We start from the raw sequence: 24730 nt of genomic DNA, 5'->3' as shown, positions 1-24730 counted from the left end.
CCCCACTACAAGATAACAACCACCAGTCACCATCACTACAAGATAACAACCACCAGTCCTCATCACTACAAGATAACAACCACCAGTCCTCATCACTACAAGATAACAACCACCAGTCCCCCTCACTACAAGATAACAACCACCAGTCCTCCTCACTACAAGATAACAACCACCAGTCCTCATCACTACAAGATAACAACCACCAGTCCCCATCACCCATCACTACAAGATAACCACCAGTCCTCATCACTACAAGATAACAACCACCAGTCCTCATCACCCCCCACTACAAGATAACAACCACCAGTCCTCATCACTACAAGATACCAACCATCAGTCCTCATCACTACAAGATAACAACCACCAGTCCCCATCACCCATCACTACAAGATAACAACCACCAGTCCTCATCACTACAAGATAACAACCACCAGTCCCCATCACCCCCCACTACAAGATAAAAACCACCAGTCCTCATCACCCCCCACTACAATATAACCACCAGTCCCCATCACTACAAGATAACAACCACCAGTCCCCATCACTACAAGATAACAACCACCAGTCATCATCACCCCCCACTACAAGATAACAACCACCAGTCACCATCACTACAAGATAACAACCACCAGTCCCCATCACTACAAGATAACAACCACCAGTCCTCATCACTACAAGATAACAACCACCAGTCCCCCTCACTACAAGATAACAACCACCAGTCCTCCTCACTACAAGATAACAACCACCAGTCCTCATCACTACAAGATAACCACCAGTCCTCATCACTACAAGATAACAACCACCAGTCCTCATCACTACAAGATAACCACCAGTCCCCCTCACTACAAGATAACAACCACCAGTCCCCCTCACTACAAGATAACAACCACCAGTCCTCATCACCCCCCACTACAAGATAACAACCACCAGTCCTCATCACTACAAGATAACAACCACCAGTCCTCATCACTACAAGATAACAACCACCAGTCCCCATCACTACAAGATAACAACCACCAGTCACCATCACTACAAGATAACCACCAGTCCTCATCACCCCCCACTACAAGATAACAACCACCAGTCCTCATCACCCCCCACTACAATATAACCACCAGTCCCCATCACTACAAGATAACAACCACCAGTCCCCATCACTACAAGATAACAATCACCAGTCCTCATCACCCCTCACTACAAGATAACAACCACCAGTCCCCATCACTACAAGATAACAACCACCAGTCCTCATCACTACAAGATAACAACCACCAGTCCCCCTCACTACAAGATAACAACCACCAGTCCCCCTCACTACAAGATAACAACCACCAGTCCTCCTCACTACAAGATAACAACCACCAGTCCTCCTCACTACAAGATAACAACCACCAGTCCTCATCACTACAAGATAACAACCACCAGTCCCCATCACTACAAGATAACAACCACCAGTCCCCCTCACTACAAGATAACCACCAGTCACCATCACTACAAGATAACCACCAGTCCCCATCACTACAAGATAACAACCACCAGTCCTCGTCACTACAAGATAACAACCACCAGTCCTCATCACTACAAGATAACCACCAGTCCTCATCACTACAAGATAACAACCGCCAGTCCTCATCACCCCCCACTACAAGATAACAACCACCAGTCCTCATCACTACAAGATAACAACCACCAGTCCTCGTCACTACAAGATAACAACCACCAGTCCTCATCACTACAAGATAACCACCAGTCCTCATCACTACAAGATAACAACCGCCAGTCCTCATCACCCCCCACTACAAGATAACAACCACCAGTCCTCATCACTACAAGATAACAACCACCAGTCCTCATCACCCCCCCACTACAAGATAACAACCACCAGTCCTAGGTCAACTGAACATCGTCTGTCACCACCGCCAGTCCTGGATCGTCACCAGTAGAGACGTTCCTCACATTGTCACAGGGCACCACTGGACCCAGCACCTCATGTCACCACAAAGAAAACTGTTCAGCCCAACATTTCTCATCACTACCAGTCCCCAATACACAGTTCACCCTAATAACCACCAGCCATAACAAACCCCTCAGGCCTACATTTCCCGTCACCGCAGAGCACCTTCTTTCTGCTGTTCGTATAAAACACGGCTCTTACGAGGAGGTAAGACATTAAACAGCAGCAGCTTCTGGAGAGAAAGATGACAAAGTAACATCCCAGCAAGTTACCAGAAAGAAAGAACACTGCACACGGCACATGCTCTGAACAGCCGCACTATCACGGTGTAGCAGAGCTGTGTATTTTTGGCATGCAAAGTAACACATCACACATGCAGAAAACAGGCGGCTCACATGTCCCAGCGCTGCATCCTCTGGAGATATCAGCAGGGGAAGACACAGGTGCACAATAAAAGGAAGAGACAAGAAATGAGACAATGACTAGAAAAGTCCAGAATCTCTCCACGAAGGAGACCATGATGGAGGATCAAGAACCAGCAACACAAGAGGAAGGTACTGTGAGCACGATACAGGAGTGATGTGTCCCGAGAGCGGGGGCGCAGGAGAGGAGAACAAGTAGTAGTACCAGGGTCAGGACACAGGTAGTAGTAATTACAGTATTTCCTGTAAACTCTCCACCCCACATCTATATATTTTTCAGAATCCTACCTTACTGTGATCTCCCGCTGACACCGCAACAAACAGGCCAACCAAGGATTAACGTCACAGCACGCAGGATCACACGGGTACGGTTAGAAAGAGAAAAAAAAGACAACATGAAACACAGGGTGTGAGGAAGAGAGCGGCAGAAGGAGGACAGGGTGAGGTAAGAGAGCGGCAGAGGAAGAGGGACAGGGTGAGGTAAGAGCGGCAGAAGGAGGACAGGGTGAGGTAAGAGAGCGGCAGAGGAAGAGGGACAGGGTGAGGTAAGAGAGCGGCAGAGGAAGAGGGACAGGGTGAGGTAAGAGAGCGGCAGAGGAAGAGAGACAGGGTGAGGTAAGAGAGCGGCAGAGGAAGAGGGACAGGGTGAGGTAAGAGCGGCAGAAGGAGGACAGGGTGAGGTAAGAGCGGCAGAAGGAGGACAGGGTGAGGTAAGAGAGCGGCAGAGGAAGAGGGACAGGGTGAGGTAAGAGAGCGGCAGAGGAAGAGGGACAGGGTGAGGTAAGAGAGCGGCAGAGGAAGAGAGACAGGGTGAGGTAAGAGAGCGGCAGAGGAAGAGGGACAGGGTGAGGTAAGAGCGGCAGAAGGAGGACAGGGTGAGGTAAGAGCGGCAGAGGAAGAGGGACAGGGTGAGGTAAGAGCGGCAGAAGGACAGGGTGAGGTTAGAGAGCGGCAGAAGGAGGACAGGGTGAGGTAAGAGAGTGGCAGAAGGAGGACAGGGTGAGGTAAGAGAGCGCGGCAGAGGAAGAGGGACAGGGTGAGGTAAGTGCGCGGCAGAGGAAGAGGGACAGGGTGAGGTTAGAGAGCGGCAGAAGGAGGACAGGGTGAGGTAAGAGCGCGGCAGAGGAAGAGGGACAGGGTGAGGTAAGTGCGCGGCAGAAGAAGAGGGACAGGGTGAGGTAAGAGAGCGGCAGCGGAAGAAGGAAAGGGTGAGGTAAGAGAGCGGCAGCAGAAGAAGAAGGGCAGGGCGAGGGAAGAGAGCGGCAGAAGGACAGGGTGGAGGTAAGAGAGCGGCAGCGGAAGAAGGACAGGGTGAGGTAAGAGAGCGGCAGTGGAAGAAGGGCAGGGTGAGGGAAGAGAGCGGCAGCAGAAGAAGAAGGGCAGGGTGTGAGGAAGAGTCATGGCAGCAGAAGGAGGACAGGGTGAGGTAAGAGAGCGGCAGAGGAAGAGGGACAGGGTGAGGTAAGAGAGCGGCAGAGGAAGAGGGACAGGGTGAGGTAAGAGAGCGGCAGAGGAAGAGGGACAGGGTGAGGTAAGAGCGGCAGAGGAAGGGCAGGGTGAGGTAAGAGCTGCAGAGGAAGAAGGACAGGGTGAGGTAAGAGCGGCAGAGGAAGAGGGACAGGGTGAGGTAAGAGAGCGGCAGAAGAAGAGGGACAGGGTGAGGTAAGAGAGCGGCAGAGGAAGAGGAACAGGGTGAGGTAAGAGAGCGGCAGAGGAAGAGGGACAGGGTGAGGTAAGCGAGTGGCAGAGGAATAGGGTGAGGTAAGAGTGGCAGAGGAAGAGGGACGGGGTGAGGTAAGAGAGCGGCAGAGGAAGAGGGACAGGGTGAGGTAAGAGAGCGGCAGAGGGACAGGGTGAGGTAAGAGAGCGGCAGAGGGACAGGGTGAGGTAAGAGAGCGGCAGAGGAAGAGGGACAGGGTGAGGTAAGAGAGCGGCAGAGGAAGCGGGACAAAGTGAGGTAAGAGAGCGGCAGAGGAAGAGGAACAGGGTGAGGTAAGAGAGCGGCAGAGGAAGAGGGACAGGGTGAGGTAGGAGCGGCAGAGGAAGGGCAGGGTGAGGTAAGAGCGGCAGAGGAAGAAGGACAGGGTGAGGGAAGAGGGACAGGGTGAGGTAAGAGAGCGGCAGAGGAAGAGGGACAGGGTGAGGTAAGAGCGGCAGAGGAAGAGGGACAGGGTGAGGTAAGAGAGCGGCAGAGGAAGAGGGACAGGGTGAGGTAAGAGAGCGGCAGAGGAAGAAGGACAGGGTGAGGTAAGAGAGCGGCAGAGGAAGAGGGACAGGGTGAGGTAAGAGAGCGGCAGAGGAAGAGAGGTTAAGAGTAGGTGAGATCAGCCATGCAATGAGGGTGACAGTGACAGGCATGGTATCGGGCAGTCTCAGTCTGCACAGTTCCTCAGGGGTAAGAATACAATAAGATCTTCACCTATAAAGAGTGTTAGAAAAGAGATAAGCGATGGTAGTGACATGCAGCGCTGCACACAGGACTGCTGCATCTGTACAATGCTTCGTGACAGTCTGCAGGGTACGTGGCACATGTCAGTTAGTCGCATGCCTCAACAGCTTCATTATTTTCAGATCATATGGATGCAGCACATATCAGGAGACCAAACCCGATGACCCCAAGAGGCTATAGGAACACGTGCAGCCCCATGTAGTATTACCCAGGTACCCCCAAACCACCGCCTCTCCACAGCTGTACTGCAGGATGTACACGAGAGTCCTAGGAGCATTATATGGAGGAGGCAGTGGTGACCCCGGGGTGCCCCACACCTACGGCAGGTGGACACTATTTACACCTGTCTGAGGCATGTAAGAGAAGAGCCGCCACTGACCTAGCAAGCGGCACAGATGATGGAAGTCATAGAAGAAAGCACCAGCCATCAGGGGGTTCCCTCTATACATCATACAGGTATGACCTGAACTCAACAACGGCAAAACAAATAAAACAGGAGGAGGTATCACCTGGGGGGGCGCTGCACTGACCAGTACTCACCTTCTCCAGCTGACTGTGCACGTGCTGAACTATGAGATCCAGAGCCACAGAGTTATCACCCCCTAAGACACAAACCCATCCAATATTATATCTATAATACAGGGGAGATCACAGGGTACAGGTGAATATACATGTCTAGTACAGGTGTATATCATCTCTCTGGTACAGGTGTATATTATATCTCTCTAGTACAGGTGTATATTATCTCTCTAGTACAGGTGTATATTATCTCTCTAGTACAGGTGTATATAATCTCTCTAGTACAGGTGTATATAATCTCTCTAGTACAGGTGTATATTATCTCTCTAGTACAGGTGTATATTATCTCTCTAGTACAGGTGTATATAATCTCTCTAGTACAGGTGTATATTATATCTCTAGTACAGGTGTATATTATATCTCTAGTACAGGTGTATATCTCTAGTACAGGTGTATATTATCTCTCTAGTACAGGTGTATATTATCTCTCTAGTACAGGTGTATATTATCTCTCTAGTACAGGTGTATATTATCTCTCTAGTACAGGTGTATATAATCTCTCTAGTACAGGTGTATATAATCTCTCTAGTACAGGTGTATATAATCTCTCGAGTACAGGTGTACATAATCTCTCGAGTACAGGTGTACATAATCTCTCGAGTACAGGTGTATATCTCGAGTACAGGTGTATATCTCGAGTACAGGTGTATATCTCGAGTACAGGTGTATATCTCGAGTACAGGTGTATATCTCGAGCACAGGTGTATATCTCGAGCACAGGTGTATATCTCGAGTACAGGTGTATATCTCGAGTACAGGTGTATATCTCTAGTACAGGTGTATATAATCTCTCTAGTACAGGTGTATATAATCTCTCTAGTACAGGTGTATATAATCTCTCTAGTACAGGTGTATATAATCTCTCTAGTACAGGTGTATATAATCTCTCGAGTACAGGTGTATATAATCTCTCGAGTACAGGTGTACATAATCTCTCGAGTACAGGTGTATATCTCGAGTACAGGTGTATATCTCGAGTACAGGTGTATATCTCGAGCACAGGTGTATATCTCGAGTACAGGTGTATATCTCGAGTACAGGTGTATATCTCTAGTACAGGTGTATATCTCTAGTACAGGTGTATATAATCTCTCTAGTACAGGTGTATATCATCTCTCTGGTACAGGTGTATATTATCTCTCTAGTACAGGTGTATATCTCTAGTACAGGTGTATCTCTCTAGTACAGGTGTACCTCTCTAGTACAGGTGTACCTCTCTAGTACAGGTGTATATCTCTCTAGTACAGGTGTATATTATATCTCTGGTACAGGTGTATATTATCTCTAGTACATGTGTTTATTATCTCTCTAGTACAGGTGTATATTATATCTCTAGTACAGGTGTATATCTCTAGTACAGGTGTACATTAGCTCTAGTACAGGTGTATATAATCTCTCTAGTACAGGTGTATATTATCTCTCTAGTACAGGTGTATATTATCTCTCTAGTACAGGTGTATATTATATCTCTAGTACAGGTGTATATAATCTCTCTAGTACAGGTGTATATAATCTCTCTAGTACAGGTGTATATTATCTCTCTAGTACATGTGTCTATTATCTCTCTAGTACAGGTGTATATTATCTCTCTAGTACAGGTGTATATAATCTCTCTAGTACAGGTGTATATAATCTCTCGAGTACAGGTGTATATAATCTCTCGAGTACAGGTGTATATAATCTCTCAAGTACAGGTGTATATCTCGAGTACAGGTGTATATCTCGAGTACAGGTGTATATCTCGAGTACAGGTGTATATCTCGAGTACAGGTGTATATCTCGAGTACAGGTGTATATCTCGAGCACAGGTGTATATCTCGAGTACAGGTGTATATCTCGAGTACAGGTGTATATCTCTAGTACAGGTGTATATCTCGAGCACAGGTGTATATCTCGAGTACAGGTGTATATCTCGAGTACATGTGTATATCTCGAGTACAGGTGTATATTATCTATCTAGTACAGGTGTATATCTCGAGTACAGGTGTATATCATATATCTGGTACAGGTGTATATCATATCTCTGGTACAGGTGTATATCATCTCTCTGGTACAGGTGTATATTATCTCTCTAGTACAGGTGTATATCTCTAGTACAGGTGTATCTCTCTAGTACAGGTGTACCTCTCTAGTACAGGTGTATATCTCTCTAGTACAGGTGTATATTATATCTCTGGTACAGGTGTATATTATCTCTAGTACATGTGTTTATTATCTCTCTAGTACAGGTGTATATCATCTCTCTGGTACAGGTGTATATTATCTCTAGTACATGTGTTTATTACCTCTCTAGTACAGGTGTATATCTCTCTGGTACAGGTGTATATTATCTCTAGTACATGTGTTTATTATCTCTCTAGTACAGGTGTATATTATATCTCTAGTACAGGTGTATATCTCTAGTACAGGTGTACATTAGCTCTAGTACAGGTGTATATCTCGAGTACAGGTGTATATAATCTCTCTAGTACAGGTGTATATTATCTCTCTAGTACAGGTGTATATTATCTCTCTAGTACAGGTGTATATTATCTCTCTAGTACATGTGTCTATTATCTCTCTAGTACAGGTGTATATTATCTCTCTAGTACAGGTGTATATTATCTCTCTAGTACAGGTGTATATTATCTCTCTAGTACAGGTGTATATCTCTTGTACAGGTGTATATTATATCTCTAGTACAGGTGTATATTATATCTCTAGTACAGGTGTATATTATATCTCTAGTACAGGTGTATATCTCTAGTACAGGTGTATATTATCTCTAGTACAGGTGTATATTATATCTCTAGTACAGGTGTATATTATATCTCTAGTACAGGTGTATATCTCTAGTACAGGTGTATATCTCTCTAGTACAAGTGTATATTATCTCTCTGGTACAGGTGTATATTATCTCTCTAGTACAGGTGTATATCATATCTCGAGTACAGGTGTATATCTCTAGTACAGGTGTATATCTCTAGTACAGGTGTATATTATCTCTCTAGTACAGGTGTATATTATATCTCTGGTACAGGTGTATATTATCTCTAGTACATGTGTCTATTATCTCTCTAGTACAGGTGTATATTATATCTCTAGTACAGGTGTATATCTCTAGTACAGGTGTATATCTCTAGTACAGGTGTATATCTCTAGTACAGGTGTATATCTCTAGTACAGGTGTATATCTCTCTAGTACAGGTGTATATTATATCTGGTACAGGTGTATATTATCTCTAGTACATGTGTCTATTATCTCTCTAGTACAGGTGTATATTATATCTCTAGTACAGGTATACATTAGCTCTAGTACAGGTGTACATTATCTATCTAGTACAGGTGTATATTATCTATCTAGTACAGGTGTATATTAGCTCTCTAGTACAGGTGTACATTATCTATCTAGTACAGGTGTATATTATCTCTCTAGTACAGGCGTATATCATCTCTCTGGTACAGGTGTATATTATATCTCTGGTACAGGTGTATATTATCTCTCTAGTACAGGTGTATATTATCTCTCTAGCAGAGGTGTATATTAGCTCTAGCACAGGTGTATATTAGCTCTAGTACAGGTGTATATTAGCTCTAGCACAGGTGTATATTAGCTCTAGCACAGGTGTATATTAGCTCTAGTACAGGTGTATATTAGCTCTAGTACAGGTGTATATTAGCTCTAGTACAGGTGTACATTATCTATCTAGTACAGGTGTATATTAGCTCTAGTACAGGTGTATATTAGCTCTAGTACAGGTGTATATTAGCTCTAGTACAGGTGTATATTAGCTCTAGCACAGGTGTATATTAGCTCTAGTACAGGTGTATATTAGCTCTAGTACAGGTGTGAGATATATATATATATATATATATATATATATATAGTACAGGTGTGTATTATATCTATATTACAGGTTACCTCTGGGCACCACGATGTCTGCCAGCTGTACAGTGGGTTCTATATACTGCTCGAATGAAGGCTTTACAAACTTATTATATTGCTTGATGACGCCGACAATGTCTCGCCCCCGCTCCATGATGTCACGCTTCAGCCGTCGCACCAGGCGAATGTCAGAATCTGTGTCTACAAACACCTTCATATCCAAAAGCTGAGGAGATAAAGAAAGAAAGTCATGATGGGGCGAACAACAAACGACGTACAGAGCCGAGAGAGGGAGAGGGAGAAGGAGAAAAGGAGAAGGAGAGAAGGAGAAGGAGAGAAGGAGAGAAGAAGGAGAAAGAGAGAGGGAGTAGGAGAGAGAGAGAGGGAGAAGGAGAGAGAGGCGGGGGAGAGAGAGAGGCGGGGGAGGGAGAGAGAGAGAGAGGGGCGGGAGAGAGAGAGAGGGGCGGGAGAGAGAGAGAGGGGCGGGAGAGAGAGGGGCGGGAGAGAGAGAGAGGGGCGGGAGAGAGAGAGAGGGGCGGGAGAGAGAGAGAGGGGCGGGAGAGAGAGAGAGAGAGGGGCGGGAGAGAGAGAGGGGCGGGAGAGAGAGAGAGAGAGGGGCGGGAGAGAGAGAGAGGGGCGGGAGAGAGAGAGAGGGGCGGGAGAGAGAGAGAGGGGCGGGAGAGAGAGAGAGGCAGGAGAGAGAGAGGCAGGAGAGAGAGAGAGAGAGGCAGGAGAGAGAGAGAGAGAGAGAGGCAGGAAAGAGAGAGGCAGGAGAGAGGAAGAGAGAGGCAGGGGAGAGAGGCAGGAGAGAGAGAGGCAGGAGAGAGAGGCAGGAGAGAGAGGCAGAGGAGAGAGAGGGAGAGAGGCAGGAGAGAGGCAGTAGAGAGTGAGAGAGGCAGGAGAGGCAGAGGGAGTGAGAGGCGAAGGAGAGGCAGAGAGAGTGAGAGAGGCAGAGGAGTGAGAGAGGCAGGAAAGGCAGAGGCAGGAGAGAGAGAGAAAGAGACGCAGGGGAGAGAGAGAGGCAGAGAGAGTGAGGGAGTGAGAGAGGAAGAGGGAGCGAGAGAGAGAGAGGCAGCGAGAGAGAGAGAGGGAGGCAGGAGAGAGAGAGAGGAAGGAGAGAGAGAGAGGCAGGAGAGAGAGAGAGGGAGGCAGGAGAGAGAGAGAGGGGAAAGAGAGGGGGGAAAGAGAGAGAGAAGCAGAGGAAAGAGAGGGAGAGAGAGAGAGGGAGGCAGGAGAGAGAGACAGAGGGAGGAGAGAGAGAGAGGGAGGAAGGAGAGAGAGAGAGGGAGGCAGGAGAGAGGCAGGAGAGAGAGAGAGAGGAAGGAGAGAGAGAAGCAGAGGAGAGAGAGAGAGAGAGGCAGGAGAGAGAGAGGGAGGCAGGAGAGAGAGAGGGAGGCAGGAGAGAGAGAGAGGCAAGGGAGGCAGGAGAGAGAAGGAGGCAGGAGAGGCAGGGGAGAAGGGGCAGGAGAGAGAGGGGCAGGAGAGAGAGGGGCAGGAGAGAGGGAGAGAGGCAGGAGGAGAGGGAGAAGCAGAGGAGAGAGAGAGGCAGGAGAGGGAGTGAGAGGCGAAGGAGAGGCAGAGAGAGTGAAAGAGGCAGAGGAGTGAGAGAGGCAGGAAAGGCAGAGGCAGGAGAGAGAGAGAGAGAGAAAGAGAGGCAGAGAGAGTGAGGGAGTGAGAGAGGCAGAGGGAGCGAGAGAGAGATGCAGCGAGAGAGAGAGGCAGCGAGAGAGAGAGAGGCAGTGAGAGAGAGAGAGAGGCAGGAGAGAGAGAGAGAGAGAGAGAGAGGGGGGGGAAGAGAGAGAGAAGCAGAGGAGAGAGAGGGAGAGAGAGAGAGAGGGAGGCAGGAGAGAGAGAGAGGGAGGCAGGAGAGAGAGGCAGGAGAGAGAGAGGAAGGAGAGAGAGAGAGGCAGGAGAGTGAGAGGGAGGCAGGAGAGAGAGAGAGAGAGAGAGAGAGGCAAGGGAGGCAGGAGAGAGAAGGAGGCAGGAGAGAGAGGGGCAGGAGAGAGAGGGAGAAGCAGAGGAGAGAGAGGGAGAGAGGCAGGGGAGAGAGGCAGGGGAGAGAGAGGCAGGAGAGAGAGGCAGGAGAGAGAGAGGCGGGAGAGAGAGAGGCGGGAGAGAGGCGGGAGAGAGGCGGTGGAGAGAGAGAGGCGGGAGAGAGAGAGGCGGGAGAGAGAGAGGCGGGAGAGAGGCGGGAGAGAGAGAGAGAGGCGGGAGAGAGAGAGAGTCGGGAGAGAGAGAGGCGGGAGAGAGAGAGAGGCAGGAGAGAGAGAGAGGCAGGAGAGAGAGAGGCAGGAGAGAGAGAGAGAGAGGCAGGAGAGAGAGAGAGAGAGAGGCAGGAGAGAGAGAGAGAGGCAGGAGAGAGAGAGAGGAGAGAGAAAGGCAGGAGAGAGAGAGAGAGAGAGAAAGGCAGAAGAGAGAGAGAGAGAGGGAAGGAGAGAGAGAAGCAGAGGAGGCAGGGGAGAGAGAGAGGCAGAGGCGGGGGAGAGAGAGAGAGAGAGAGAGGCAGGAGAGAGAGAGAGAGAGGCAGGAGAGAGAGAGGGAGGCAGGAGAGAGAGAGAGGCAGGAGAGAGAAGCAGAGGGGAGAGAGAGGGAGAGAGAAGCAGAGGAGAGAGAGGGAGAGAGAGGCGGGAGGGAGAGGGGCGGGAGAGAGAGAGAGGAAGGAGAGAGAGAGAAGCAGAGGAGAGGGAGAGAGAGAGAAGCAGAGGAGAGAGAGGGAGAGAGAGGCAGGAGAGAGAGAGAAGCAGAGGAGAGAGAGAGAGAGAGAGAGAGAAGGAGGCAGGAGAGAGAGGCAGGGCAGAGGGGCAGGAGAGAGAGGGGCAGGAGAGAGGGGGCAGGAGAGGAGAGGGAGTGAGAGAGGCAGAGGCAGCGAGAGAGAGAGGCAGGAGAGAGAGAGAGAGAGAAAGGCAGGAGAGAGAGAGAGCCAGGAGAGAGAGAGAGAGAAAGGCAGGAGAGAGAGAGAGAGAGACAGGAGAGAGAGAGGGAGAGAGAGGCAGGAGAGAGAGGTGGGAGAGAGAGAGGCGGGAGAGAGAGGCGGGAGAGAGAGGCGGGAGAGAGAGAGGCGGGAGAGGCAGAGAGACAGAGAGGCAGGAGAGAGGCAGGAGAGAGAGGCAGGAGAGAGAGAGAGAGGAAGGAGAGAGAGAAGCAGAGGAGAGAGAGGGAGAGAGAGGAAGGAGGCAGGGGAGAGAGAGAGGCAGGAGAGAGAGTGAGGGAGGCAGGAGAGAGAGGGAGGCAGGAGAGAGAGGGAGGAGAGAGAGAGAGGAAGGAGAGAGAGAAGCAGAGGAGAGAGAGGGAGAGAGAGGAAGGAGAGAGAGAGGGAGGCAGGAGAGAGAGAGAGGGAGGCAGGAGAGAGAGAGAGGGAGGCAAGGGAGGCAGGAGAGAGAAGGAGGCAGGAGAGAGAGAGGGAGGCAGGAGAGAGAGAGGGAGAGAGAGAGGCAAGGGAGGCAGGAGAGAGAAGGAGGCAGGAGAGAGAGGGGCAGGAGAGAGAGGGGCAGGAGAGAGAGGGGCAGGAGAGAGAGGGAGAGAGGCAGGGGAGAGAGAGGCAGGGGAGAGAGAGAGGCAGGGGAGAGAGAGAGAGAGAGAGGCAGGAGAGAGAGAGGCAGGAGAGAGAGAGGCAGGAGAGAGAGGCGGGAGAGAGGCGGGAGAGAGGCGGGAGAGAGGCGGGAGAGAGGCGGTGGAGAGGGAGAGGCGGGAGAGTGAGAGAGGCGGGAGAGTGAGAGAGAGGCGGGAGAGAGAGAGAGAGAGGCGGGAGAGAGAGTCGGGAGAGAGAGAGAGAGAGAGAGAGGCGGGGGAGAGAGAGAGAGGCGGGAGAGAGAGAGAGTCGGGAGAGAGAGAGAGTCGGGAGAGAGAGAGGCGGGGAGAGAGAGAGAGGCAGGAGAGAGAGAGAGAGAGGCAGGAGAGAGAGAGAGAGAAAGGCAGGAGAGAGAGAGAGAGAGAGAAAGGCAGGAGAGAGAGAGAGAGAGAGAGAAAGGCAGAAGAGAGAGAGAGAGGGGAAGGAGAGAGAGAAGCAGAGGAGGCAGGGGAGAGAGAGAGGCAGAGGCGGGAGAGAGAGAGAGAGGCAGGAGAGAGAGAGAGGCAGGAGAGAGAGAGAGAGGGAGGCAGGAGAGAGAGAGAGAGAGGCAGGAGAGAGAGAGGGAGGCAGGAGAGAGAGAGGGAGGCAGGAGAGAGAGACAGGCAGGAGAGGCAGAGAGAGAGGCAGGAGAGAGAAGCAGAGGGGAGAGAGAGGGAGAGAGAAGCAGAGGAGAGAGAGGGAGAGAGAAGCAGAGGAGAGAGAGGGAGAGAGAGGCGGGAGGGAGAGGGGCGGGAGAGAGAGAGAGGAAGGAGAGAGAGAGAGAGAAGCAGAGGAGAGGGAGAGAGAGAGGCAGGAGAGAGAGAGAAGCAGAGGAGAGAGAGAGAAGGAGGCAGGAGAGAGAGGCAGGGCAGAGGAGCAGGAGAGAGAGGGGCAGGAGAGAGGGGGCAGGAGAGGAGAGGGAGTGAGAGAGGCAGAGGCAGCGAGAGAGAGAGAGGCAGCGAGAGAGAGAGAGGCAGCGAGAGAGAGAGAGAGGCGGGAGAGAGAGAGAGGCGGGAGAGAGAGAGAGGCGGGAGAGAGAGAGAGGCAGGAGAGAGAGAGAGAGAGAGAGAAAGGCAGGAGAAAGAGAGCCAGGAGAGAGAGAAAGGCAGGAGAGAGAGAGAGAGGCAGGAGAGAGAGAGGGAGAGAGAGGCAGGAGAGAGAGAGGGAGAGAGAGAGGCGGGAGAGAGAGGCGCGGGAGAGAGAGAGGCGGGAGAGAGAGAGGCGGGAGAGGCAGAGACAGAGAGGCAGGAAAGGCAGAGAGACAGAGAGGCAGGAGAGAGGCAGGGAGAGAGAAAGAGAGAGGCAGGAGAGAGAAAGGCGAAGGAGAGAGAGAAGCAGAGGAGAGAGAGGGAGAGAGAGGAAGGAGGCAGGGGAGAGAGGCAGGAGAGAGAGAGAGAGAGAGAGAGAGAGAGAGAGAGAGGCAGGCAGGAGAGAGAGGCAGGAGAGAGAGAGAGAGAGGCATGAGAGAGAGAGGCAGGAGAGGCAGAGAGAGAGGGGCAGGAAAGAGAGAGGCAGGAGAGAGAAGCAGAGGGGAGAGAGAGGGAGAGAGAAGCAGAGGAGAGGGAGAGAGAGAAGCAGAGGAGAGAGAGGGAGAGAGAGGCAGGAGAGAGAGGCAGGGCAGAGGGGCAGGAGAGAGAGGGGCAGGAGAGAGAGGGGCAGGAGAGAGAGGGGCAGGAGAGAGAGGGGCAGGAGAGAGGGGGGCAGGAGAGAGGGGGGCAGGAGAGAGGGGGGCAGGAGAGAGGGGGGCAGGAGAGAGGGGGGCAGGAGAGAGGGAGAAGCAGAGGAGAGGGAGAAGAAGAGGAGAGGGAGAAGCAGAGGAGAGAGAGGGAGAGAGGCAGGAGAGGCAGGAAAGGCAGAGGAGAGAGAGAGAGAGAGGCGGGAGAGAGAGAGAGAGAGAGGCGGGGAGAGAGAGGCGGGAGAGAGAGAGAGAAAGGCGGGAGAGAGCGGGAGAGAGAGAGGCAGGAGAGAGGGAGGCAGGGGAGAGAGAGAGGGAGGCAGGAGAGAGGCAGGGCAGGAGAGAGAGGCAGGGTAGAGAGGGAGGTAGGAGAGAGAGAGAGAGAGAGAGGCAGGAAAGAGAGAGAGAGGCAGCGAGAGAGAGAGAGGCAGCGAGAGAGAGAGAGAGAGAGAGAGGCAGAGAGAGAGGCAGAGGCAGCGAGAGAGAGAGGCGGGAGAGAGAGAGAGGGCGGGAGAAAGAGGCGGGAGAGAGAGAGAGAGGCGGGAGAGAGAGACAGAGAGAGAAGCGGGAGAAAGAGAGAGAGAGAGGCGGGAGAGAGAGAGGGAGAGAGAGGCGGGAGAGAGAGAGAGAGGCGAAGAGAGAGAGAGGCGGGAGAGAGAGAGGCGGGAGAGAGAGAGAGAGGCGGGAGAGAGAGAGAGAGGCGGGAGAGAGAGAGAGAGGCGGGAGAGAGAGAGAGGCGGGAGAGAGAGAGAGGCGGGGAGAGAGAGAGAGGCGGGAGAGGGAGAGAGGCGGGAGAGAGAGAAGAGAGAGAGGCGGGAGAGAGAGAGAGAGAGGCAGGAGAGAGAGAGAGAGAGGCAGGAGAGAGAGAGAGAGAGAAAGGCAGGAGAGAGAGAGGCAGCAGAAAGAGAGAGAGGCGGGAGAGAGAGAGGCGGGAGAGGCAGGAAAGGCAGAGAGACAGAGAGGCAGGAAAGGCAGAGGAGAGGGAGTGGCAGGAGAGAGAAAGGCAGGGGAGAGAGAGGCAGGAGAGAGAAGCAGGGGAGAGAGAGGGAGAGAGGCAGGAGAGGCAGAGAGAGAGAGAGAGAGGCAGGAGAGAGAGAGAGAGGCAGGGGAGAGAGAGAGAGGGAGGCAGAGAGAGAGAGAGAGAGAGAGAGGGGAAGGAGAGAGAGAAGCAGAGGAGAGAGAGGGAGAGAGAGGAAGGAGGCAGGGGAGAGAGAGAGGGCAGGAGAGAGAGAGGCAGGAGAAGCAGAGAGAGAGAGGCAGGAGAGAGAAGCAGAGGAGAGAGAGGGAGAGAGAAGCAGAGGAGAGAGAGGGAGAGAGGCGTGAGGGAGAGGGGCGGGAGAGAGAGAGAGGGGCGGGAGAGAGAGAGAAGCAGAGGAGAGGGAGAGAGAGAAAGAGAAGTAGAGGAGAGAGAGGGGAGAGGCAGGAGAGAGAGAGAAGCAGAGGAGAGAGAGAGGGAGAGAGAGGCAGGAGAGAGAGGGAGGCAGGAGAGAGAGAGAAGCAGAGGAGAGAAAGAGAGAGAGCGAGGCAGGAGAGAGAGAGAGAAGCAGAGGAGAGAGAGGGAGGCAGGAGAGAGAGAGAGGGAGGGAGGCAGGAGAGAGAGCAGAGGAGAGAGAGAGAGAGAGAGAGAGGGAGGCAGGAGAGAGAGGCAGGGGAGAGGGGCAGGGGAGAGGGGCAGGGGAGAGAGAGGGGCAGGGGAGAGAGAGGGGCAGGAGAGAGAGAGGGGCAGGAGAGAGAGAGGGGCAGGAGAGAGAGAGGGGCAGGAGAGAGAGAGGGGCAGGAGAGAGAGAGGGGCAGGAGAGAGAGAGGGGCAGGAGAGAGGGGCAGGAGAGAGGGAGAAGCAGAGGAGAGAGAGGGAGAGAGGCAGGAAAGGCAGAGGAGAGAGAGAGAAAGAGAGAGAGAGAGAGGCGGGAGAGAGAGAGGCAGGAAAGGCAGAGGACAGAGAGAGGCAGGAGAGAGGGAGGCAGGAGAGAGAGGCAGGGGAGAGAGGGAGGGAGGTAGGAGAGAGAGAGAGAGAGAGGCAGGAGAGAGAGGCGGGAGAGGCAGGAAAGGCAGAGAGACAGAGAGGCAGGAAAGGCAGAGGAGAGGGAGTGGCAGGAGAGAGAGGCAGGGGAGAGAGAGGCAAGGAGAGAGAAGCAGGGGAGAGAGAGGGAGAGAGGCAGGAGAGGCAGAGAGAGAGAGAGAGAGGCAGGAGAGAGAGAGAGAGCAGGGGAGAGAGAGAGAGGGAGGCAGGAGAGAGAGAGAGAGAGAGAGAGAGGGGAAGGAGAGAGAGAAGCAGAGGAGAGAGAGGGAGAGAGAGGAAGGAGGCAGGGGAGAGAGAGAGGCAGGAGAGAGAGAGGCAGGAGAGAGAGAGAGGCAGGAGAAGCAGAGAGAGAGAGGCAGGAGAGAGAAGCAGAGGAGAGAGAGGGAGAGAGAAGCAGAGGAGAGAGAGGGAGAGAGGCGTGAGGGAGAGGGGCGGGAGAGAGAGAGGGGCGGGAGAGAGAGAGAAGCAGAGGAGAGGGAGAGAGAGAAAGAGAAGTAGAGGAGAGAGAGGGGAGAGGCAGGAGAGAGAGAGAAGCAGAGGAGAGAGAGAGGGAGAGAGAGGCAGGAGAGAGAGAGAGGGAGGCAGGAGAGAGAGAGAAGCAGAGGAGAGAAAGAGAGAGAGCGAGGCAGGAGAGAGAGAGAGAAGCAGAGGAGAGAGAGGGAGGCAGGAGAGAGAGAGAGGGAGGGAGGCAGGAGAGAGAGCAGAGGAGAGAGAGAGAGAGAGAGAGAGGGAGGCAGGAGAGAGAGGCAGGGGAGAGGGGCAGGGGAGAGAGAGGGGCAGGGGAGAGAGAGGGGCAGGAGAGAGAGAGGGGCAGGAGAGAGAGAGGGGCAGGAGAGAGAGAGGGGCAGGAGAGAGAGAGGGGCAGGAGAGAGAGAGGGGCAGGAGAGAGAGAGGGGCAGGAGAGAGAGAGGGGCAGGAGAGAGGGGCAGGAGAGAGGGAGAAGCAGAGGAGAGAGAGGGAGAGAGGCAGGAAAGGCAGAGGAGAGAGAGAGAAAGAGAGAGGAGAGAGAGGCGGGAGAGAGAGAGGCAGGAAAGGCAGAGGACAGAGAGAGGCAGGAGAGAGGGAGGCAGGAGAGAGAGGCAGGGGAGAGAGAGTGAGAGAGAGAGGCAGGAGAGAGAGGCGGGAGAGAGAGAGGCAGGAGAGAGAGAGGCGGGAGAGAGAGAGGCGGGAGAGGCAGAGAGACAGAGAGGCAGGAAAGGCAGAGAGACAGAGAGGCAGGAAAGGCAGAGGAGAGAGAGAGAGGCAGGAGAGAGAAAGAGAGGCAGGAGAGAGAAAGGCAGGGGAGAGAGGCAGTAGAGAGAAGCAGGGGAGAGAGAGAGGGAGAGAGGCAGGAGAGGCAGAGAGAGAGAGGCAGGAGAGAGAGAGGCAGAGAGAGGCAGGGGAGAGAGAGAGAGAGAGAGGGGAAGGAGAGAGAGAAGCAGAGGAGAGAGAGGAAGGAGGCAGGGGAGAGAGAGAGGCAGGAGAGAGAGAGGCAGGGGAGAGAGAGAGAGGCAGTAGAGAGAAGCAGGGGAGAGAGAGAGGGAGAGAGGCAGGAGAGGCAGAGAGAGAGAGAGAGAGAGAGAGAGAGGGGCAGGAGAGAGAGAGAGGCAGAGAGAGGCAGGGGAGAGAGAGAGAGGCAGGGGAGAGAGAGAGAGGGAGGCAGGAGAGAGAGAGAGAGGGGAAGGAGAGAGAGAAGCAGAGGAGAGAGAGGGAGAGAGAGGAAGGAGGCAGGGGAGAGAGAGAGGCAGAGAGAGGCAGGGGAGAGAGAGAGGCAGGGGAGAGAGAGAGAGGCAGGGGAGAGAGAGAGGGAGGCAGGAGAGAGAGAGAGGGGAAGGAGAGAGAGAAGCAGAGGAGAGAGAGGGAGAGAGAGGAAGGAGGCAGGGGAGAGAGAGAGGCAGGGGAGAGAGAGAGGGAGGCAGGAGAGAGAGAGAGAGAGAGAGGCAGGAGAGAGAGAGAGGCAGGAGAGGCAGGAGAGAGAAGCAGAGGAGAGAGAGGGAGAGAGGCGGGAGGGAGAGGGGCGGGAGAGAGAGAGAGGGGAAGGAGAGAGAGAGAGAAGCAGAGGAGAGGGAGAGAGAAAGAGAAGCAGAGGAGAGAGAGGGAGAGAGAGGGAGGCAGGAGAGAGAAAGAAGCAGAGGAGAGAGAGAGAGAGGGAGGCAGGAGAGAGAAAGAGAAGGAGGCAGGAGAGAGAGGCAGGGGAGAGGGGCAGTCGAGAGAGGGGCAGTCGAGAGAGGGGCAGTCGAGAGAGGGGCAGTGGGAGAAGCAGAGGAGAGGGAGAAGCAGAGGAGAGAGAGGGAGAGAGGCAGGAAAGGCAGAGGAGAGAGAGAGAGAGAAAGAGAGAGAGGCGGGAGAGAGAGAGGCAGGAAAGGCAGAGGAGAGAGAGGCAGGAGAGAGGAAGGCAGGAGAGAGAGGCAGGGGAGAGAGAGAGGGAGGAAGGAGAGAGAGGGAGGGAGGCAGGAGAGAGAGGCAGGGGAGAGAGGGAGGGAGGTAGGAGAAAGAGAGAGAGGCAGGAGAGAGAGAGAGGCAGGAGAGGTAGAGAGAGGCAGGAGAGGTAGAGAGAGGCAGGAGAGGGAGGCAGGAGACAGATAGAGAGAGAGAGAGGCAGGAAAGAGAGAGAGAGGCAGGAGAGGTAGAGAGAGAGAGGCAGGAGAGAGAGGCAGGAGAGAGAGGCAGGAGAGAGAGGCAGGGGAGAGAGAGAGAGGGAGGCAGGAGAGAGAGGGAGGGAGGCAGGAGAGAGAGAGGAAGAGAGAGGCAGGTGAGAGAGAGGCAGGAGAGAGAGAAAGAGAGAGGCAGGGGAGAGAGAAAGAGAGGCAGGAGAGAGAAGCAGAGGAGAGAGAGGGAGAGAGGCAGGAGAGAGGCAGGAGAGAGAGAGGCAGAGAGAGTGAGAGAGGCAGGAGAGAGACAGAGAGAGAGGCAGGAGAGGCAGAGAGAGTGAGAGGCGCAGGAGAGGCAGAGAGAGTGAGAGAGGCAGAGGAGTGAGAGAGGCAGGAAAGGCAGAGGCAGGAGAGAGAGAGAGAGAGAGAGAGAGAGAGAAAGAGAGAGGCAGGGGAGAGAGAGAGGCAGAGGAGTGAGAGAGGCAGAGGAGTGAGAGAGGCAGAGGAGTGAGAGAGGCAGCGAGAGAGAGAGAGGCATCGAGAGAGAGAGGCAGGAGAGAAGCAGAGGAGAGAGAGGGAGAGTGAGAGAGGCAGGAGAGAAGCAGAGGAGAGAGAGGGAGAGAGGCAGGAGAGAGAGAGGCAGAGAGAGTAAGAGAGGCAGGAGAGGCAGAGAGAGTGAGGGAGTGAGAGAGGCAGAGGAGTGAGAGAGGCAGGAGAGGCAGAGAGGGAGAGGCAGGAGAGAGAGAGGGAAGCAGGAGAGAGAGAGGGAGGGAGGCAGGAGAGAGGGAGGCAGGAGAGAGTGAGAGGCAGGAGAGAGAGGCGCAGGAGAGAGAGAGGCAGAGAGAGTGAGAGAGGCAGAGAGAGTGAGAGAGGCAGAGAGAGCGAGAGAGGCAGAGGAGTGAGAGAGGCAGGAAAGGCAGAGGAGTGAGAGAGGCAGGAGAGGCAGAGGAGTGAGAGAGGCAGGAGAGAGAGAGAGAGAGGCAGAGAGAGTAAGGGAGTGAGAGGAGGGAGAGAGAGAGAGAAGCAGAGGAGAGAGAGGGAGACAGAGGCAGGAGAGAGAGAGAAGCAGAGGAGAGAGAGAGAGAGAGAGAGGGAGGCAGGAGAGAGAGAGAGGGAGGCAGGAGAGAGAGAGGAGGCAGGAGAGAGAGGGGGAGTTGAGAAGGGGCAGTCGAGAAGGGGGGCAGGAGAGAGGGAGAAGCAGAGGAGAGAGGGAGAAGCAGAGGAGAGAGGGAGAAGCAGAGGAGAGAGGGAGAGAGGCAGGAAAGGCAGAGGAGAGAGAGAGGCAGGAGAGAGGGAGGCAGAAGAGAGAGAGAGGGAGAGGCAGGAGAGAGAGGGAGGGAGGCAGGAGAGAGAGGGAGGGAGGCAGGAGAGAGAGCGAGGGAGGTAGGAGAGAGAGAGAGAGGCAGGAGAGAGAGAGAGGCAGGAGAGAGAGAGAGAGGCAGAGAGAGTAAGGGAGTGAGAGGAGGGAGAGAGAGAGAAGCAGAGGAGAGAGAGACAGAGGCAGGAGAGAGAGAGAGAAGCAGAGGAGAGAGAGAGAGAGAGGGAGGCAGGAGAGAGAGAAGGAGGCAGGAGAGAGAGGCAGGGGAGAGGGGCAGGAGAGAGAGGGGGAGTTGAGAAGGGGCAGTCGAGAAGGGGGGCAGGAGAGAGGGAGAGAGGCAGGAGAGAGGGAGAAGCAGAGCAGAGGGAGAAGCAGAGGAGAGGGAGAAGCAGAGGAGAGGGAGAAGCAGAGGAGAGAGAGGGAGAGAGGCAGGAGAGGCAGGAAAGGCAGAGGAGAGAGAGAGAGAGAAAGAGAGAGGAGAGAGAGGCAGGAAAGGCAGAGGAGAGAGACAGGCAGGAGAGAGGGAGGCAGGAGAGAGAGAGAGAGGCAGGGGAGAGAGAGAGGGAGGCAGGAGAGAGAGGGAGGGAGGCAGGAGAGAGAGGCAGGGGAGAGAGGGAGGGAGGTAGGAGAGAGAGAGAGAGGCAGGAGAGAGAGAGAGAGAGGCAGGAGAGGTAGAGAGAGGCAGGAGAGGTAGAGAGAGGCAGGAGAGGGAGGCAGGAGAGAGAGAGGCAGGAGAGAGGCAGGAGAGAGAGAGGCAGGAGAGAGAGAGGCAGGAGAGAGAGAGAGGCAGGAGAGAGAGAGAGAGAGAGAAAGAGAGAGGCAGGGGAGAGAGAGGGAGGCAGGAGAGAGAGAGAGAGAGAAAGAGAGTGGCAGGAGAGGCAGAGAGGGAGAGGCAGGAGAGAGGGAGGCAGGAGAGAGTGAGAGGCAGGAGAGAGAGGCGCAGGAGAGAGAGGCGCAGGAGAGAGAGGCGCAGGAGAGAGAGGCGCAGGAGAGAGAGGCGCAGGAGAGAGAGGCGCAGGAGAGAGAGGCGCAGGAGAGAGAGGCGCAGGAGAGAGAGGCGCAGAGAGAGTGAGAGAGGCAGAGAGAGTGAGAGAGGAAGAGGAGTGAGAGAGGCAGTAAAGGCAGAGGAGTGAGAAAGGCAGGAGAGAGAGAGAGAGAGAGGCAGGAGAGAGAGAGAGGCAGGAGAGGCAGAGAGAGTAAGGGAGTGAGAGAGGCAGAGGAGTGAGAGAGGCAGAGGAGTGAGAGAGAGAGGCAGCGAGAGAGAGAGGCAGCGAGAGAGAGAGGCAGCGAGAGAGAGAGGCAGCAAGAGAGAGGGAGACAAAGGCAGGAGAGAGAGCAGTTAGCCGCTCATGTCACAGGCACTTTACCTTCAGAAGCTCCTTGTTGGCAAAGGAGAGAATTCCCTCAAATATGACCACATTGGCGCCATAGACTGTTTTCTGCAGGAGGGTGAGAGGATGACATCATGGGTGAGCTCTGCAAGGTAACGTGTGTAGGACGGTCTGATACGGGGTGTGTGACGTCACTGCGGGGGGTACTCACCCAGTCCTTGCGGCGGCTGTGGGTGGTGAAGTCATACACCGGCACTTTCACACTCTTCCCTTTCTTCAGTTTACGCAGGACGCAGACCAGAAGTTCAAAATCAAATGCGTCCGGATGATCAAAGTTATACTCGTTCCTGGCGGCCAAATCCTGCTCCTCCTTACTGAGGATCTGAAGATACAAGGAGATGTACTCATACACCGCAGGAAAGGAGGGAGGAGGCGCAACATGGCGGCCACATCCTGCTCCTCCTTACTGAGGATCTGAAGATACAAGAAGATGTACTCATACACCGCAGGACAGGAGGAAGGAGGAGCAACATGGCGGCCACATCCTGCTCCTCCTTACTGAGGATCTGAAGATACAAGGAGATGTACTCATACACCGCAGGACAGGAGGAAGGAGGAGCAACATGGCGGCCACATCCTGCTCCTCCTTACTGAGGATCTGAAGATACAAGGAGATGTACTCATACACCACAGGACAGGAGGAGCAATATGGCGGCCACATCCTGCTCCTCCATACTGAGGATCTGAAGATACAAGGAGATGTACTCATACACCGCAGGACAGGAGGAGCAACATGGCGGCCACATCCTGCTCCTCCTTACTGAGGATCTGAAGATACAAGGAGATGTACTCATACACCGCAGGAGAGGAGGAAGGAGGCCCAACATGGAGGCCACATCCTGCTCCTCCTTACTGAGGATCTGAAGATACAAGGAGATGTACTCATACACCGCAGGACAGGAGGAAGGAGCAACATGGTGGCCACATCCTGCTCCTCCTTACTGAGGATCTGAAGATACAAGGAGATGTACTCATACACCGCAGGACAGGAGGAAGGAGGAGCAACATGGAGGCCACATCCTGCTCCTCCTTACTGAGGATCTGAAGAGACAAGGAGATGTACTCATACACAGCAGGACAGGAGGAAGGAGAGCAACATGGAGGCCACATCCTGCTCCTTCTTACTGAGGATCTGAAGATACAAGGAGATGTACTCATACACCGCAGGAGAGGAGGAAGGAGGCGAAACATGGCGGCCACATCCTGCTCCTCCTTACTGAGGATCTGAAGAGACAAGGAGATGTACTCATACACAGCAGGACAGGAGGAGCAACATGGTGGCCACATCCTGCTCCTCCTTACTGAGGATCTGAAGATACAAGGAGATGTACTCATACACCGCAGGACAGGAGGAAGGAGGAGCAACATGGAGGCCACATCCTGCTCCTCCTTACTGAGGATCTGAAGATACAAGGAGATGTACTCATACACCGCAGGACAGGAGGAAGGAGGAGCAACATGGAGGCCACATCCTGCTCCTCCTTACTGAGGATCTGAAGTTACAAGGAGATGTACTCATACACCGCAGGACAGGAGGAAGGAGGAGCAACATGGTGGCCACATCCTGCTCCTCCTTACTGAGGATCTGAAGAGACAAGGAGATGTACTCATACACCGCAGGACAGGAGGAAGGAGGAGCAACATGGTGGCCACATCCTGCTCCTCCTTACTGAGGATCTGAAGAGACAAGGAGATGTACTCATACACTGCAGGACAGGAGGAAGGAGGAGCAACATGGTGGCCACATCCTGCTCCTCCTTACTGAGGATCTGAAGATACAAGGAGATGTACTCATACACTGCAGGACAGGAGGAAGGAGAGCAACATGGAGGCCACATCCTGCTCCTCCTTACTGAGGATCTGAAGATACAAGGAGATGTACTCATACACTGCAGGACAGGAGGAAGGAGGAGCAACATGGTGGCCACATCCTGCTCCTCCTTACTGAGGATCTGAAGATACAAGGAGATGTACTCATACACCGCAGGACAGGAGGAAGGAGAGCAACATGGAGGCCACATCCTGCTCCTCCTTACTGAGGATCTGAAGATACAAGGAGATGTACTCATACACCGCAGGAGAGGAGGAGCAACATGGTGGCCACATCCTGCTCCTCCTTACTGAGGATCTGAAGATACAAGGAGATGTACTCATACACCACAGGACAGGAGGAGCAACATGGTGGCCACATCCTGCTCCTCCTTACTGAGGATCTGAAGATACAAGGAGATGTACTCATACACTGCAGGACAGGAGGGAGGAGGCGCAACATGGCGGCCACATCCTGCTCCTCCTTACTGAGGACATGAAGATACAAGGAGATGTACTCATACACCGCAGGACAGGAGGGAGGAGGCGCAACATGGCGGCCACATCCTGCTCCTCCTTACTGAGGATCTGAAGATACAAGGAGATGTACTCATACACCGCAGGACAGGAGGAAGGAGAGCAACATGGCGGCCACATCCTGCTCCTCCTTACTGAGGATCTGAAGATACAAGATGTACTCATACACCGCAGAACAGGAGGAAGGAGAGCAACATGGCGGCCACATCCTGCTCCTCCTTACTGAGGATCTGAAGATACAAGGAGATGTACTCATACACCACAGGACAGGAGGAGCAACATGGCGGCCACATCCTGCTCCTCCATACTGAGGATCTGAAGATACAAGGAGATGTACTCATACACCGCAGGACAGGAGGAGCAACATGGCGGCCACATCCTGCTCCTCCTTACTGAGGATCTGAAGATACAAGGAGATGTACTCATACACCGCAGGAGAGGAGGAAGGAGGCCCAACATGGAGGCCACATCCTGCTCCTCCTTACTGAGGATCTGAAGATACAAGGAGATGTACTCATACACCGCAGGACAGGAGGAAGGAGCAACATGGTGGCCACATCCTGCTCCTCCTTACTGAGGATCTGAAGATAC

General features: G+C 53.6%; 1 protein-coding gene across 2 annotated transcripts in view; it reads right to left on the bottom strand.

Annotated features, from left to right (window-relative positions):
• Positions 1-24730, bottom strand: part of LOC142683582 (uridine-cytidine kinase-like 1) — a 46672-nt gene that overhangs the window by 5466 nt on the left and 16476 nt on the right. For both annotated transcript variants that reach the window (XM_075847428.1, XM_075847429.1), the window contains exons 4-8: positions 21945-22115; positions 21770-21841; positions 9309-9498; positions 5369-5430; positions 2668-2684 (exon numbers count right to left, since the gene is read on the bottom strand). In XM_075847428.1, coding sequence (XP_075703543.1) covers positions 2668-2684; positions 5369-5430; positions 9309-9498; positions 21770-21841; positions 21945-22115 — 512 coding nt within the window. The remainder of the gene's footprint in view (positions 1-2667; positions 2685-5368; positions 5431-9308; positions 9499-21769; positions 21842-21944; positions 22116-24730) is intronic.

This window comes from Rhinoderma darwinii (assembly GCF_050947455.1).
Source record: "Rhinoderma darwinii isolate aRhiDar2 chromosome 4 unlocalized genomic scaffold, aRhiDar2.hap1 SUPER_4_unloc_1, whole genome shotgun sequence".
NCBI classification, from domain to species: domain Eukaryota; kingdom Metazoa; phylum Chordata; class Amphibia; order Anura; family Rhinodermatidae; genus Rhinoderma; species Rhinoderma darwinii.
The sequence above is the reverse complement of the archived record's forward strand: the minus strand, read 5'-3'. Positions and strand labels throughout refer to the sequence as shown.